The sequence below is a fragment of the Grampus griseus genome, assembly GCF_964374135.1.
Source record: "Grampus griseus genome assembly, chromosome: 8".
NCBI classification, from domain to species: domain Eukaryota; kingdom Metazoa; phylum Chordata; class Mammalia; order Artiodactyla; family Delphinidae; genus Grampus; species Grampus griseus.
The window spans coordinates 72,932,101-72,949,165 of record NC_139002.1 but is presented as its reverse complement, the minus strand read 5'-3'; the positions used below and the strand labels follow the sequence as shown (position 1 = coordinate 72,949,165).

General features: G+C 46.6%; 1 protein-coding gene across 2 annotated transcripts; it reads right to left on the bottom strand.

The window, feature by feature from the left end:
• Positions 1 to 3,175: 3,175 nt before the first annotated feature.
• LOC309826565 (serum amyloid A-2 protein-like) lies at positions 3,176 to 6,431 on the bottom strand. Of its 2 annotated transcripts, none has more exons than XM_082660816.1 (4): positions 6,391 to 6,431; positions 5,894 to 5,985; positions 3,850 to 3,988; positions 3,176 to 3,459 (listed from the first exon to the last, which is right to left on the bottom strand). In XM_082660816.1, the coding sequence occupies exons 2-4, from the start codon at positions 5,979 to 5,981 to the stop codon at positions 3,297 to 3,299; spliced, it is 390 nt and encodes a 129-aa protein (XP_082516942.1). In that variant the 5' UTR covers positions 5,982 to 5,985; positions 6,391 to 6,431; the 3' UTR covers positions 3,176 to 3,296. The 2 variants fall into 2 exon arrangements, with proteins under 2 accessions (XP_082516942.1, XP_082516941.1); XM_082660815.1 differs by having other exon boundaries at positions 6,313 to 6,424.
• Positions 6,432 to 17,065: the final 10,634 nt, after the last annotated feature.

Here is a 17,065-nt window from a genome sequence, read left to right as displayed (position 1 = left end):
AATGGAAAGTGACTTGGCTTAGATGATAAACTATACAGTCACACTTAAGCAGAGGCGGAAGCCATGAAGATGGGGAGACTACTGAGACAGCTGTTGCACGAACCCAGGTGAGAACAGGTGTGGCCAGGAGCGTGGAGGTGCACGTGAGACCAAGCTGATGGGCTAGAGATGAATTTTGGAAGTAGAATCACAGGGCTTGCTAGTGGATTGGATGTGGAGGTAAAGGCAAGGGAAGCATCAAGCACATTCCCCAATATCTGGGGTGAGCCACAGAGGGAAGAGTCGTGTCATTTGCTGAATTGGAGTGGCCTGGGGGTGAAGAGTTCTGGACGGAGATGAGCGTTTCCTTTGGACAAGCAGAGTGTGAGATCTCTGGAAGCCATCCAATCAGAGGTTTCAGGAGGCCAATCAGATAAACAAGCATGGAGCTTGGAAACCAGGTTCTGAGGGGGAGATATAAGTTTCAGAGGCGTCAGCATGTAGATACTATTAGCTGCGCTTGTTGGGGAGAATACAGAGAAATAAAAAGTGCGAGCCCAGAACCAAGTCTGAGGGACACTTAGAGTTTGGGGAGATGAAAAGACCCAGCTAAGGAGATAAAGGAAAACTGAAGGGAAGCAAAAGGAGAGTGTGGTACTATGAAGCCAAGAGAGAACCTTCCAGGAAGGAGGGAGAGGACAACTGTGCTGAGCATGGCTCAGAGGCCTCCTGATAGGAGGAGAGAAACATGTCAGTTGTTTTGGCAACATGGAGGTCAGTGGTGACCAGAGCTGTTTTGCTGAGTGGTGGGGACAGAGGACAGGCTGGTGTGGGTTCAAGTGTGAGTCAGAAGCGAGGAATCAGAAAGTGCAGATGGGCAGGTTTTCAACAAGTCTGACTATAAAGAGGAAGAGGAAAACGTGCAAGAGTGAAGAGTGATGTGGATTGAACTCAGGGTTTTCAATGTGGTGATTTATTGGGAAAGCTGTTACTGACTGTCTGGACTCTGCAAGGTTTTGCCCATGTGAGGAACAAGCACATTTTCCTCCCTGGTGTGAGTGTCACTGCGTGTCCTGTGCAAGAGAAGAGCACCACAGGAGCTGGGCAGAAGGAAAGCACAAACCAGGAAGTGTTTGTGTCCTACAACGTCCCTCCTGAGCTCTGAAAGGACAGAGATTAACACCGTGCCCAGCTGGCACGGGAGAAATGTTTACCAGTTCCAGTATCACAAGCGGGGCAAAGAAGGGTGGACGTGGAGCTCAGAGTAAATAAACTGATAACCGGCACACACTTCTACTCTGAAAGTGGGATTCAGGAGCACTCCTAAGGGGAGACGATTCATGATGAAACGATCCCTGTAGGGGAAAGACAAGTTTAACTTCCTTGTCAAGGAGGAAGAAAAAGTGTGTCTGTAAGGTAGTTAGTCACAGGAGAACTTTCTCATACAGTTCCCATCAGAAGGCACTGTCAGAGGTGTACGTAGAGGCTGTGTCTCAGAAAAGTGAGTCTGACAAAATAAAGCAGGAGCAGGGTAACCGGGATTAGGGAGAGTGTGGTAGCAGATTGGCTGGCAAGAACAGGCTCAAAGCACTGCTGAGTTTAGGGCTCTAGTGGTAAAGTCTCAACAGACCCCAGGTTGTAAGGAGACTCCTGTTATGAGAATGTTCACTATTAGATTTCTATCCCAGGTACTGAAGGTATAGAATTTGCAAAATGAGGGGAAAGAAAGGAGAAGTAGGAGAAAGGATGACTTGAAAGTTTAGATAAAGCAAGTTCTCCAAATTATTGTAAATAGGAAAAATTTAATAATCAGCCTTTTTATTACTTGAAATAAAAGTTGGATACAGAAGTCTGTTCACCATTCTTTTTTTTTTGGGCTGCATTGGGTCTTCGTTGTTGCACGCGGGCTTTCTCTAGTTGCGGCGAGCGGGGGCTACTCTTCGTTGCGGTGCGTGGGCTTCTCATTGCGGTGGCTTCTCTTGCTGCGGAGCACGGGCTCTAGGCGCGCGGGCTTCTGTAGTTGTGGCGTGTGGGATCAGTAGTTGTGGCTCGCGGGCTCTAGAGCGCAGGCTCGGTAGTTGTGGTGCACAGGCTTAGTTGCTTTGCGACATGTGGGATCTTCCCGGACTAGGGCTCGAACCCGTGTCCCCTGCATTGGCAGGTGGATTCTTAACCACTGTGCCACCACAGAAGCCCCTGTTCCCCACTCTTTAAAGTGTTAGATCATTTTACTTCTTGGAATCTGTAATCTGAAAAAACCAAACACCAAAACCAAATTTTTATCCAAGGAAGAAGGTTATTGGTTTCTCTAGGAATTTGTGATTTATAGAGTCACTCATAATTCCTGTACTCTAACAGGCCCAAACCCCTTTTATTAGACACTGTTTTCCTCAGTAAGAAGTAACATGCTGGGACTTCCGTGGCAGTCCAGTGGTTAAGACTTGGAGCTCTCACTGCCGTGGGCCTGGGTTCAATCCCTGGGGGGAGAACTAAGATCCCACAAGCCATGCGGCATGACTGGAAAAAGAGTAACATGCTGCTGGCTTTCCTCTGTTGGGAAGGGTCCAGGGAGGGAAAATGACTTCTTCTCAAGGACCTGATACATATCCAATGCAATACAAAACCTCCTGATACTTAATCTTGATGGCGTCCCTATGCCTCCGTTTCTGGACATGTTTATTCCTGGACACTTGCATCAGGCAAGGAATATAGAGTGAAGGGAGACAGCGTTGGAGGCACTTCTGGATGGCACAGACAGAAATTGGTTCATAGATGGATTTGTAGGTGTTGCTGAGAGATGAACAGAAGATCAAGGTGCAGCTGCTGGAGCAGGATTCCACGATCCAGTCGTCCCGAGGCTGTGTCCCCTGCCCGCACACACACACCACTGAGGACGCACTAAGGGCACTAGACCCCAGGGCAGAGAAGCTGACAGGACCCAACTGCCAGGGAGTGAAGAGGCCTGAATACAGAAGGGCCTAGAAAGAGCACCACTGTAACCAGAGGGGCCTGGAGGGGAGCGGGTCTGATTAGGGGAAGGGGTGGAGCAGGGTGTCTGCCCTGTATGATGCTGAGATTGTGGCCCCGACACCCAAGACACAGGCACAGACTCGGTCTTCATGTGGGTGTCCAGCCATCACCCCTTGGGAACAAACAGGCTGTCCTTATATCAAAGAATAATACACGGTTTTCAACATTCAATCTCTTAAGCATTTATTAGATCTGCTGGCTTCCGTGGACAGAGAACTCACAAGCTCAGCGTTCCTGCCCTTGGGGACTCACAGCCCCGTCGTCTCCTGAGCAGAGTGAGAGGCAGCTCAGTACTTGTCGGGCAGGCCAGGAGGTCGGAAGTAATTGGGGTCTTTGCCGCTCCGGCCCCATCTATTGGCAAACTGGTCGGCCTCCGAGTCCTCCCGTCCGTGGCCACTGTCTCCATGCTTAAAAAGGTCTGTGATTCTCTGACTATTCTCCCTGGCATCGCTGGAATGGAGGAGGGCAGGTAGGGGATTACTCCAGGGCTGACGAGCAACAGCCCACCCTCCCCATCTCTCCTCTTTCCAAGGAATCGAGGACTCTGACAGGAGCTAGGAAAGAGGGAATGAAGCCTGAGGCTGCCCGGGCTCAGCCCACCTCAGCCCTGCGGGTCCCCTTATGCTGGGTGAACAGCACCCATGGGGGAGGCTTGGGAATCGTCTGTCCCACCAGCCTTGCTCTGCTCTTCAGCCACTCAGACCCCACACAGGACATAGAGGGTGAGGGTGGATAAGAGGAGGAGAGGCCACAGCCCTACAGGAAGTTCTCCAGGGCTTGGCCCCTCCTGGCTGTCCGAGGCTCTCACACCCATCCCTGCATCCTCAGGGCCCCTGGTACCTGATCACTTCAGCAGCCCAGACGCCCCCAGGTCCCCTTTGGGCAGCGTCATAGTTGCCCCGGGCGTGAAAGTACTTGTCTGCATCTTTGTACCCGGCTTCTTTCATGTCAGAGTACGCTCGCCACATGTCTTTAGCCCCTGGGAGGAAAGCACATAGAGAAAGGATTATCAGGTGGACAGAAAACTGTGACACACCTTAGGGAAGAATCAAGGAATGAAAAATCTTCCACTGACTCAGTTTCATCCTGTGGCTATAGCACCGTGAGTGCCATAGATTGAGCAGAGCATTCTTTGTGTCTAGTTTCCTGCTCCTGGTAACTCGAATGAGAGTCGTTATGGGGGGGAGGGGCACAGCTGCGTTGGACCTGGCTGTCGGGCCCCTACGATGCTGTCTCTGGACTGCATCTCACTTAGGGCTCTATGTGATACGTTTAAGGAGAGAAGGGAGCTATCTTTATAGGGCAGGATTCCTCAGCTTCATACTATTGACATTTTAAGCCAGATAATTCTTTGCTGTTCAGGGCTGTCCTGGGTATTGTAACACGTTTAACAGCATCCCTCACTTTTACCCACTAACGGGCAACCTATTCCCCAAGTGGGACAACCAAAAGTGTTTCCAAACATTGCCAGATATCTCCAGGACGCAAAATTGCCCTTGGCCCCGAACCACTGTTATAAAAGGAAGATGCATAGGATGAGATCCAGGGGATTGGGGTGAGTGAGGAGGTGACATGGAGGACAGATTCTGAGAAAGGGGCAGACATGCAGCACCTCTGCCCTGACGCCTAAGAAATGTATCCCTGCTGCGCGAATGCGCTCAATGTGACTTGATTCCCCTGCCTGTTAGGCACGTGAATGGCATCCTGAGGACTTTCTAGTGGACGGTATTGATGATGTGGGCTGCCTGAGGAAGCAAGCCCTCGAGCAGTGGGTCTTTGCCTCAGCCTGGTTACACCTTCCAATCAGCTGGGGAGGTACTGAAAGTCCCCTGAGACCTACCTCACAGCCCAGGCCAGTTACCTCACACTCTCTGGGGTGGGTCTCAGGCATCAATAGTTTTCACTGCTCCCCAGGTGAATCCAACATGCAGCTGAGATTGATAAGCCCCCAGCTTGAGGGAGTGGCACTGGGACAAGTCTGCCCAGCAAGAGCTGTGGCCTCGTGCACAGCTGGGTTCAAACTTCTGTCCTGCCACCTGCTGACTGGCACTTAGTCCCTGGGCAGCAGACTCGGCTGCTCTCAGCCTCGGTTTTCTCCCCTTCAGATGGGGGGAGATGCCTCCCTCACGGAGGTATTCTGCAGGTAAGTAGGTGACCACCTGTCCCAGCCTAACCAGAACTGCACCTGTTTTCCTGGAACTGCCCCAGTTAGCGTTGAAAGTGTCCTGGAAAAGTCCTCAGACCTGGGCAAAGCAGGAGAGTTGGTCACCCTGAAGTGCATGTAAGGGCCGAGTTCCTACCGGAAGCTTGAGATATGTTATTAGGTTCCCCACCCCGGTCGCACACGGCTTTTTTTGTCAGTTAAAAGGCTATAAAAGGGTAGGAAACAGACTGAACCAGGGACAGTGTCACTGAGTATAGGAAGCAGGAGCAAGAGCTAAGCTGAAGGTCCCTGAATTATCCAATTAGGAAATGGAAGGTAAGAAGGAAGAGAAGAAGAAGAGAGGAAGGAAGGAAGGAAGAGGGAAAGGGAGGGAGGAAGGGAGAAATGAGTGGAGGGAGAGAAGAAGAGAGGGGAAATAGATGGATAGCTTTCATCCTCCTTCATGCAATTGGTCTGAGGGAAATGCTGTACCATTTCAAGACTTATTTTATGTCTTCCATTCAAACTTCCATTTCAGCTGGGAATGATGACTGTTCTTTCTCTAGTGACTGATCGACATAAATCCTGTGGTTTTCAATCTGTCTGAAAAAAAGCTCCCCAAACACCTGGCACATTCTACCACATAGGGCAGCACCGCCTAAGACAGAGCTCCAACCCTTAAGAGCGCTCATGGTGAATCCCAGAGGCCCATGGGTGTCATCCCCCCTCCACCAGCCTTACCTTCATAAGCCTCGCCAAGGAAGGAAAACCATCGGCTGTGGACTCCCAGCACCAAGGAGCAGAGAATGAGGCCTGTGAAAAGCTTCATTGTGCTGAAATGAAAGGAGAGGGTCAGGGAGACACGGACAAGCCTTGTACACCCACTTGGGGATTTGTATGTCGAGGAGAGCCCGGCTGTTCTTTCCACTTGTTCTCATTAGACTCTCAGTGGTCCACCTAGGCAATATTGCAGTAGGACCTCACTCGGAGCCACTAGCCCTCAGCTCTGAACCCACCAACCCTGAACCCAAGCCTGTCTAAGAGGTCACCAAGGTGTCTATGGTGGAAGAAGAGAGCAGCTGGGACGTAGCTGTGTCTTGCTAAAGCAGCCTGTAATTAATCAAAAAGGGTTTCTCATACACCACGCTGCCAGCACTGACCTCATTCAGCACAAATACAGAAGAGAAGATTTAAAGTAAGTGTTTTCAAAGAAATCACTCCTTGGAGAACTTTCTCACCTGAACCCGGTGGAGCAGACCTGCTGGGGACAGGTGGCTGCATTTATACTGAGCCATCCCTGCTGGGGTCATGGGGTGAGAAGGAAAGCTGGACTGGTGCCTGGGGGAGAGTCCCTGCAGGTCATTTCTCCTACAAAACTGCAAAGGGTAACTTACTGGAGACCAGTGGCCGTCCTCATCCACAGGTCATATTCTGCATTGTGCAACCCTGAGAAAACAGCAAGGCCTGTTCTGCCTGGTGGCCACTGTCAGGGGTGGAGGGGCTGAGGCCTGGGCCACCTGGGCTGTGGAGAAGAGGGTGTGGAGCTCCAGGAAGGAGGCCCCCAGGCTGCTGGCAGGTGTGTGGTTAGAGGATACTCCTCCAGCCTGGACGTTGCCTTCCTGGTCGTTTCCTCAGGATGGTCCCTTCTGGACCAGACAGCAGATGTGTCAGGAATTAAATCCTTTGAACTCACGTGTAAAGCCCATGAGCTTCAAAATTGACAGGCCACCCCACCGAATGTCGTGGGTGCCCTGAGCACTTTCCACCACTCTGTGTACCTGTGCTGAGCTCTCCGCTCCAGGGCAGAGAAAGCCCTCTCAGCCTCTCAGCCACGCATTTCATATGGGTCAGCACCTATCATGACAACAAAAAAGAGAGGTATTATAAAATAATGAGAGGCTTTTTGACTTGATAAAGGTTAAATACCAATAATCTATAGCAGCAGTTCTCACAGTGTGTTCTAGGGAAACCAGAGGGTCTCTTAAGACCCTTTCAGGGGAGTCTGTGGGATCAAAACTATTTTCACAGTAGCACTAAGATATTCTTTTCCTTTTTCATTCTCATTTTTTTCATGAGTGTACTGGGTATGAAATGTTCATTGATATGGTTTGAGATTTCTACATTGCAACTGACCTTTAAGAAACTACCACTTGTCAAGTTTTGGTATCGTATCAAAGAATTGCCTGAATTATCTTAAAATGCTATTAAAATGCTCTCCTGTTTTCTACCTATATGTTATATCTGTGTGATGTTGAATTTTTTTGTATACTTCAACCCAAATGATGTACTGTGACAGATTGAGTGCAGGATCAGACATGAGAATCCAGCTATCTTCTATTAAGCTAGATATTTAAAACTTTTCAAAAATGTAAAGCTACTATTTTTGTTATTAATCTTTTTGTTTTGGAAAAAGATTATTTTCATTAAAATATATTATTTATGTTAACATAATGGATTTATTATTGTGTTTTTATTTATTCATTTATTTATTTGACCACTTTTTAGATACTCTGCAAAGGGTTTTTCATAAATTAACTCAGTCCTCATAAAACTTCATAACAGCACAATATATTATTGTGTTTTTAAATGCTCAAACATTTTTTCTTTCCAGTGTGTTAAATCCTGATAGAGTCAGGATAAATTAAATTTCTTTGAGGTCCTCAATAATTTTTCAGAGTATAATGGGACCCTGAGACACAAAAGCTTGAGAATCATTGCTCTACAGCAAATCGTATGTGTAAAGAAGACACTTTAGGTGCATTCTCAAGAAGGCCAAGAAGGAGACATGGGTGTCCTCTTCTGATCACCTCAGTTTCACATTCTCCTGGAGGACCTGCCCGTTGCTAAGACAAGAAACATGAGGAGGATAAGAAATGGAAGAGAAGAAATGAAACTATCATTATTTCTAAATGATGCAAGCTTTTACGTAGAAAACCCATCAGGATCAAATGGCACACTAATGAAGCCATTAAGAGAATTCAGTGAGATTGCCGTGTTTCGCATAAAAATTCAATTGTGTGTCTCTACACCAATTCTTTTTGTGTTGTTTTTTTGGCTGCGTTGGGTCTTCGTTGCTGCCCGCAGGCTTTCTCTAGTTGCAGCGAGCTGAGGCTACTCTTCAACGCGGTGCACAGGCTTCTCACTGCGGTGGCTTCTCTTGTTGCAGAGCACAGGCTCTAGGTGTGCAGGCTTCAGTAGCTGTGGCTCGCGGGCTCAGTAATTGTATCTCGCGGGCTCTAGAGCACAGGCTCAGTAGCTGTGGCACACGGGCTTAGCTGCTCCACAGCATATGGGATCTTCCCGGACCAGGGCTCAAACCCGTGTCTCCTGCATTGGCAGGCGGATTACTGACCACTGCGCCACCAGGGAAGTCCCAACACCAATTCTTAACAGTTAAAAAAATACAATACAAAATACTACCAAAAACATTAACTATCTAGGGAAAACTTTAATAATACACAAATATTTACAGAGAAAATTTAAGTTTGTTAAAGGATAAAAAGTGGGGGATGTATGTCATGTTGATGGAGAGGATGTTTTGACTTAGTAAAGATATCAGTTCTCCTTGGATTAATTTATAAATTCAGTGCAATGCTAATCAAAAATTCCCCGTGGAATTCCTTTAGGGACACAACAGATTTATGTTTTATGGATGAATAAAGGTCCATGAATAAGTAAGTTAAAAAAAATAAGGGCCTAGGGGAGACATACGCTGGTCTCTAAGATGCGTGATCTTGGGATTTACCCCAAGGGGGGAGACAACTGTGATGGTAAGGCCAACAGATCGGGAGACAACTGCCATGAAAAAGAAGTTTGTTACTCACAGATCCCCAAAGAAGGGGGCACATCACACCAAGGGGTGGCCACACGAGGAAGCACCCAGGGTGGGCCAGGGGACAGAGAGAGGGGCAGAAAACGTGAGAAACGCCTTTATTGTGGTCTCTGTGGGAGGACCAGTGAGGCACAGTGAGCGGGTTAAGGACTGGCTCATGTGAATACTTTCAGCTCTCGCTCGGCATCGGGGCTGGTTCCTAGTTGTCTGGTGCCTGGCTCTGCTGTGGTCAGGGCAGGTGGATAGTGGCCCAGAGCGTGAGGGCGCAATGAAGGAGGTGGTGGAAGTGTGAGCTCTGGATTGGCTGGTTTGTATTTGAAAGGCTCACTCACAGGTTACTTTACTATCACAGGTTAGTTTACTAATCTGTAAGAATTGGCTGCCTCTGGGAGAAGCAGTCCCTCCAGGGGCAGGGAGGCCCCAGGATGTGAAAGCATCAAAAACACAGATACAGAATGGAAAAACATGTTTAACACAACTTCCGAGGCATCCTTGGAGTGGCTCGGGCATCTCGCTGCTGTCAGATGAGCCAGGCTGTATGAAGCTCTTGTCAGTGGATGTGGGATCCTTGCCTGGCTTGCTTTATCTTGTTGTAAATCCCCGTAATCTCTACTCTTCTACCTAAATGTCTCCGGTCTCAATCCACACCCAGCGGTCCACTCTTCCTCGTCTGCAGAATGGTCAAGGACCTAGTGAACTCCTCAACGGCAGGTTCAACTATGTTCTAGAGTTCTTGTCAGTCAGAGTGCAAGTGCCTCCTCTTCTCGGCTTTTACACATTTTTGTCCCCAGCCTGCCACTCCACAATCACAACCCAAAAAGTGCACTCTCTCTGTCCTCCGCCACCTGCCTGCATCCATCCCACGGAAGTTTCCATTCCTACATCCCCAGTGTGTTCCATCCACTGTTCACACTCTTCTTTCCCCGGTCTGCACCACACCTCAAGGAACAATCCGGTCACCTTGATGCCACAGAGCACTGGCTGCACTACTTGTGCCTGTGCAGGGAGGATGAGATCGGGCGCCCACTGGGTCCTCACCATCTCTGCCACATCTCTCATGAACCGTTCCCGGGTGCAGTCCAACACCATTTTAACATTGCCTGTAGGATGGTGAGACGGAGGATGGTACACACACTTCTCCATGGGTACCCATTGCTTGATGTGAAATTGTTTCATCCACATCTGGGTTGAGGACGATCTTCAAAGCTGTGTGGCTCTACTTCTCTGGTGCCTATTCTGGACATAACTGGTGCTGCAAACATCTCTCAGTTCTCTTGGTCCCTGGGGATGCCCTCTGGCCCAAAGACACAGACAGCAGTCACAGTTGTCTCCCCCCTTGAGGTAAATCCCAAGATCACGCATCTTAGAGACCAGTGCATGTCTCCTCTTGGTCCTTATTTTTTTTAATTTACTTATTCATGGACTTTTATTCATCTATAGAAAACAAATCTGTTGTGTCCCTAATTGAATTCCACGGGGAATTTTGATTAGCATTGCACTGAATTTATAAATTACTCCAAGGAGAACTGATATCTTTACTAAGTCAAAACATCCTCTCCATGAACATGACAAACATCCCCCACTTTTTATCCTTTAACAAACTTAAATTTTCTCTGTAAATATTTGTGTATTTTTAAAGTTTTCCCTAGATAGTTAATGTTTTTGGTAGTATTTTGTATTGTAATTTTTTAACTGTTAAGAATTGGTGTTGGGACTTCCCTGGTGGCGCAGTGGTCAGTAATCCGCCTGCCAGTGCAGGAGACACGGGTTTGAGCCCTGGTCCGGGAAGATCCCACATGCTGTGGAGCAACTAAGCCCGTGTGCCACAACTACTGAGCCTGTGCTCTAGAGCCCTCGAGCTACAACTACTGAGCCCGCAAGCCACAGCTACTGAAGCCTGCACACCTAGAGCCTGTGCTCCGCAACAAGAGAAGCCACCGCAGTGAGAAGCCTGTGCACCGCGTTGAAGAGCATCCCCCGTTCGCTGCAACTAGAGAAAGCCCGCGGGCAGCAACGAAGACCCAACGCAGCCAAAAACACGACAAAAAAAGAATTGGTGTAGAGAAACACAATTGATTTTTTATGTGAAACATGGTAATGTTTCACATAAAACCCGGTGGAGCAGACCTGCTGGGGACACGTGGCTGTAATTGTACTGAGCCATCCCTGCTGGGGTCATGGGGTGAGAAGGAAAGCTGGACTGGTGCCTGGGGGAGAGTCCCTGCAGGTCATTTCTCCTACAAAACTGCAAAGGGTAACTTACTGGAGACCAGTGGCCGTCCTCATCCACAGGTCATATTCCGCATTGTGCAACCCTGAGAAAACAGCAAGGCCTGTTCTGCCTGGTGGCCACTGTCAGGGGTGGAGGGGCTGAGGCCTGGGCCACCTGGGCTGTGGAGAAGAGGGTGTGGAGCTCCAGGAAGGAGGCCCCCAGGCTGCTGGCAGGTGTGTGGTTAGAGGATACTCCTCCAGCCTGGACGTTGCCTTCCTGGTCGTTTCCTCAGGATGGTCCCTTCTGGACCAGACAGCAGATGTGTCAGAAATTAAATCCTTTGAACTCACGTGTAAAGCCCATGAGCTTCAAAATTGACAGGCCACCCCACCGAATGTCGTGGGTGCCCTGAGCACTTTCCACCACTCTGTGTACCTGTGCTGAGCTCTCCGCTCCAGGGCAGAGAAAGCCCTCTCAGCCTCTCAGCCACGCATTTCATATGGGTCAGCACCTATCATGACAACAAAAAAGAGAGGTATTATAAAATAATGAGAGGCTTTTTGACTTGATAAAGGTTAAATACCAATAATCTATAGCAGCAGTTCTCACAGTGTGTTCTAGGGAAACCAGAGGGTCTCTTAAGACCCTTTCAGGGGAGTCTGTGGGATCAAAACTATTTTCACAGTAGCACTAAGATATTCTTTTCCTTTTTCATTCTCATTTTTTTCATGAGTGTACTGGGTATGAAATGTTCATTGATATGGTTTGAGATTTCTACATTGCAACTGACCTTTAAGAAACTACCACTTGTCAAGTTTTGGTATCGTATCAAAGAATTGCCTGAATTATCTTAAAATGCTATTAAAATGCTCTCCTGTTTTCTACCTATATGTTATATCTGTGTGATGTTGAATTTTTTTGTATACTTCAACCCAAATGATGTACTGTGACAGATTGAGTGCAGGATCAGACGTGAGAATCCAGCTATCTTCTATTAAGCTAGATATTTAAAACTTTTCAAAAATGTAAAGCTACTATTTTTGTTATTAATCTTTTTGTTTTGGAAAAAGATTATTTTCATTAAAATATATTATTTATGTTAACATAATGGATTTATTATTGTGTTTTTATTTATTCATTTATTTATTTGACCATTTTTTAGATACTCTGCAAAGGATTTTTCATAAATTAACTCAGTCCTCATAAAACTTCATAACAGCACAATATATTATTGTGTTTTTAAATGCTCAAACATTTTTTCTTTCCAGTGTGTTAAATCCTGATAGAGTCAGGATAAATTAAATTTCTTTGAGGTCCTCAATAATTTTTCAGAGTATAATGGGACCCTGAGACACAAAAGCTTGAGAATCATTGCTCTACAGCAAATCGTATGTGTAAAGAAGACACTTTAGGTGCATTCTCAAGAAGGCCAAGAAGGAGACATGGGTGTCCTCTTCTGATCACCTCAGTTTCACATTCTCCTGGAGGACCTGCCCGTTGCTAAGACAAGAAACATGAGGAGGATAAGAAATGGAAGAGAAGAAATGAAACTATCATTATTTCTAAATGATGCAAGCTTTTACGTAGAAAACCCATCAGGATCAAATGGCACACTAATGAAGCCATTAAGAGAATTCAGTGAGATTGCCGTGTTTCGCATAAAAATTCAATTGTGTGTCTCTACACCAATTCTTTTTGTGTTGTTTTTTTGGCTGCGTTGGGTCTTCGTTGCTGCCCGCAGGCTTTCTCTAGTTGCAGCGAGCTGAGGCTACTCTTCAACGCGGTGCACAGGCTTCTCACTGCGGTGGCTTCTCTTGTTGCAGAGCACAGGCTCTAGGTGTGCAGGCTTCAGTAGCTGTGGCTCGCGGGCTCAGTAGTTGTGGCTCACGGGCTCTAGAGCACAGGCTCAGTAGCTGTGGCACACGGGCTTAGCTGCTCCACAGCATATGGGATCTTCCCGGACCAGGGCTCAAACCCGTGTCTCCTGCATTGGCAGGCGGATTACTGACCACTGCGCCACCAGGGAAGTCCCAACACCAATTCTTAACAGTTAAAAAAATACAATACAAAATACTACCAAAAACATTAACTATCTAGGGAAAACTTTAATAATACACAAATATTTACAGAGAAAATTTAAGTTTGTTAAAGGATAAAAAGTGGGGGATGTATGTCATGTTGATGGAGAGGATGTTTTGACTTAGTAAAGATATCAGTTCTCCTTGGATTAATTTATAAATTCAGTGCAATGCTAATCAATATTCCCCATGGAAATCTTTTAGGGACACAACAGATTTATGTTTTATGGATGAATAAAGGTCCATGAATAAGTAAGTTAAAAAAAATAAGGGCCTAGGGGAGACATACGCTGGTCTCTAAGATGCGTGATCTTGGGATTTACCCCAAGGGGGGAGACAACTGTGATGGTAAGGCCAACAGATCGGGAGACAACTGCCATGAAAAAGAAGTTTGTTACTCACAGATCCCCAAAGAAGGGGGCACATCACACCAAGGGGTGGCCACACGAGGAAGCACCCAGGGTGGGCCAGGGGACAGAGAGAGGGGCAGAAAACGTGAGAAACGCCTTTATTGTGGTCTCTGTGGGAGGACCAGTGAGGCACAGTGAGCGGGTTAAGGACTGGCTCATGTGAATACTTTCAGCTCTCGCTCGGCATAGGGGCTGGTTCCTAGTTGTCTGGTGCCTGGCTCTGCTGTGGTCAGGGCAGGTGGATAGTGGCCCAGAGCGTGAGGGCGCAATGAAGGAGGTGGTGGAAGTGTGAGCTCTGGATTGGCTGGTTTGTATTTGAAAGGCTCACTCACAGGTTACTTTACTATCACAGGTTAGTTTACTAATCTGTAAGAATTGGCTGCCTCTGGGAGAAGCAGTCCCTCCAGGGGCAGGGAGGCCCCAGGATGTGAAAGCATCAAAAACACAGATACAGAATGGAAAACCATGTTTAACACAACTTCCGAGGCATCCTTGGAGTGGCTCGGGCATCTCGCTGCTGTCAGATGAGCCAGGCTGTATGAAGCTCTTGTCAGTGGATGTGGGATCCTTGCCTGGCTTGCTTTATCTTGTTGTAAATCCCCGTAATCTCTACTCTTCTACCTAAATGTCTCCGGTCTCAATCCACACCCAGCGGTCCACTCTTCCTCGTCTGCAGAATGGTCAAGGACCTAGTGAACTCCTCAACGGCAGGTTCAACTATGTTCTAGAGTTCTTGTCAGTCAGAGTGCAAGTGCCTCCTCTTCTCGGCTTTTACACATTTTTGTCCCCAGCCTGCCACTCCACAATCACAACCCAAAAAGTGCACTCTCTCTGTCCTCCGCCACCTGCCTGCATCCATCCCACGGAAGCTTCCATTCCTACATCCCCAGTGTGTTCCATCCACTGTTCACACTCTTCTTTCCCCAGTCTGCACCACACCTCAAGGAACAATCCGGTCACCTTGATGCCACAGAGCACTGGCTGCACTACTTGTGCCTGTGCAGGGAGGATGAGATCGGGCGCCCACTGGGTCCTCACCATCTCTGCCACATCTCTCATGAACCGTTCCCGGGTGCAGTCCAACACCATTTTAACATTGCCTGTAGGATGGTGAGACGGAGGATGGTACACACACTTCTCCATGGGTACCCATTGCTTGATGTGAAATTGTTTCATCCACATCTGGGTTGAGGACGATCTTCAAAGCTGTGTGGCTCTACTTCTCTGGTGCCTATTCTGGACATAACTGGTGCTGCAAACATCTCTCAGTTCTCTTGGTCCCTGGGGATGCCCTCTGGCCCAAAGACACAGACAGCAGTCACAGTTGTCTCCCCCCTTGAGGTAAATCCCAAGATCACGCATCTTAGAGACCAGTGCATGTCTCCTCTTGGTCCTTATTTTTTTTAATTTACTTATTCATGGACTTTTATTCATCTATAGAAAACAAATCTGTTGTGTCCCTAATTGAATTCCACGGGGAATTTTGATTAGCATTGCACTGAATTTATAAATTACTCCAAGGAGAACTGATATCTTTACTAAGTCAAAACATCCTCTCCATGAACATGACAAACATCCCCCACTTTTTATCCTTTAACAAACTTAAATTTTCTCTGTAAATATTTGTGTATTTTTAAAGTTTTCCCTAGATAGTTAATGTTTTTGGTAGTATTTTGTATTGTAATTTTTTAACTGTTAAGAATTGGTGTTGGGACTTCCCTGGTGGCGCAGTGGTCAGTAATCCGCCTGCCAGTGCAGGAGACACGGGTTTGAGCCCTGGTCCGGGAAGATCCCACATGCTGTGGAGCAACTAAGCCCGTGTGCCACAACTACTGAGCCTGTGCTCTAGAGCCCTCGAGCTACAACTACTGAGCCCGCAAGCCACAGCTACTGAAGCCTGCACACCTAGAGCCTGTGCTCCGCAACAAGAGAAGCCACCGCAGTGAGAAGCCTGTGCACCGCGTTGAAGAGCATCCCCCGTTCGCTGCAACTAGAGAAAGCCCGCGGGCAGCAACGAAGACCCAACGCAGCCAAAAACACGACAAAAAAAGAATTGGTGTAGAGAAACACAATTGAATTTTTATGTGAAACATGGCAATCTCACTGAATTCTCTTAATGGCTTCATTAGTGTGCCATTTGATTCTGATGGGCTCTCTTCGTAAAAGCTTGCATCACTTAGAAATAATGATAGTTTCATTTCTTCTCTTCCATTTCTTATCCTCCTCATGTTTCTTGTCTTAGCAACGGGCAGGTCCTCCAGGAGAATGTGAAACTGAGGTGATCAGAAGAGGACACCCATGTCTCCTTCTTGGCCTTCTTGAGAATGCACCTAAAGTGTCTTCTTTATACATAAGATTTGCTATAGAGCAATGATTCTCAAGCTTTTGTGTCTCAGGGTCCCATTATACTCTGAAACTTTATTGAGGACCTCAAAGAAATTTAATTTATCCTGACTCTGTCAGGATTTAACACACTGGAAAGAAAAAATGTTTGAGCATTTAAAAACACAATAATATATTGTGCTGTTATGAAGTTTTATGAGGACTGAGTTAATTTATGAAAAACCCTTTGCAGAGTATCTAAAAAGTGGTCAAATAAATAAATGAATAAATAAAAACACAATAATAAATCCATTATGTTAACATAAATAATATATTTTAATGAAAATAATCTTTTTCCAAAACAAAAAGATTAATAACAAAAATAGTAGCTTTACATTTTTGAAATGTTTTAAATATCTAGCTTAATAGAAGATAGCTGGATTCTCATGTCTGATCCTGCACTCAATCTGTCACAATACATTATTTGGGTTGAAGTATACAAAAAAATTCAACATCACACAGATATAACATATAGGTAGAAAACAGGAGAGCATTTTAATAGCATTTTATGATAATTCAGGCAATTCTTTGATATGATACCAAAACTTGACAAGTGGTAGTTTCTTAAAGGTCAGTTGCAATGTAGAAATCTCAAACCATATCAATGAACATTTCATACCCAGTACACTCATGAAAAAAATGGGAATGAAAAAGGAAAAGAATTTCTTAGTGCTACTGTGAAAATAGTTTTGATCCCACAGACTCCCCTGAAAGGGTCTTAAGAGACCCTCTGGTTTCCCTAGAACACACTGTGAGAACTGCTGCTATAGATTATTGGTATTTAACCTTTATCAAGTCAAAAAGCCTCTCATTATTTTATAATACCTCCCTTTTTTGTCGTCATGATAGGTGCTGACCCATATGAAAGGCATGCCTGAGAGGCTGAGAGGGCTTTCTCTGCCCTGGAGCGGAGAGCTCAGCACAGGTACACAGAGTGGTGGAAAGTGCTCGGGGCACCCACGACATTCGGTGGGGTGGCCTGTCAATTTTGAAGCTCAA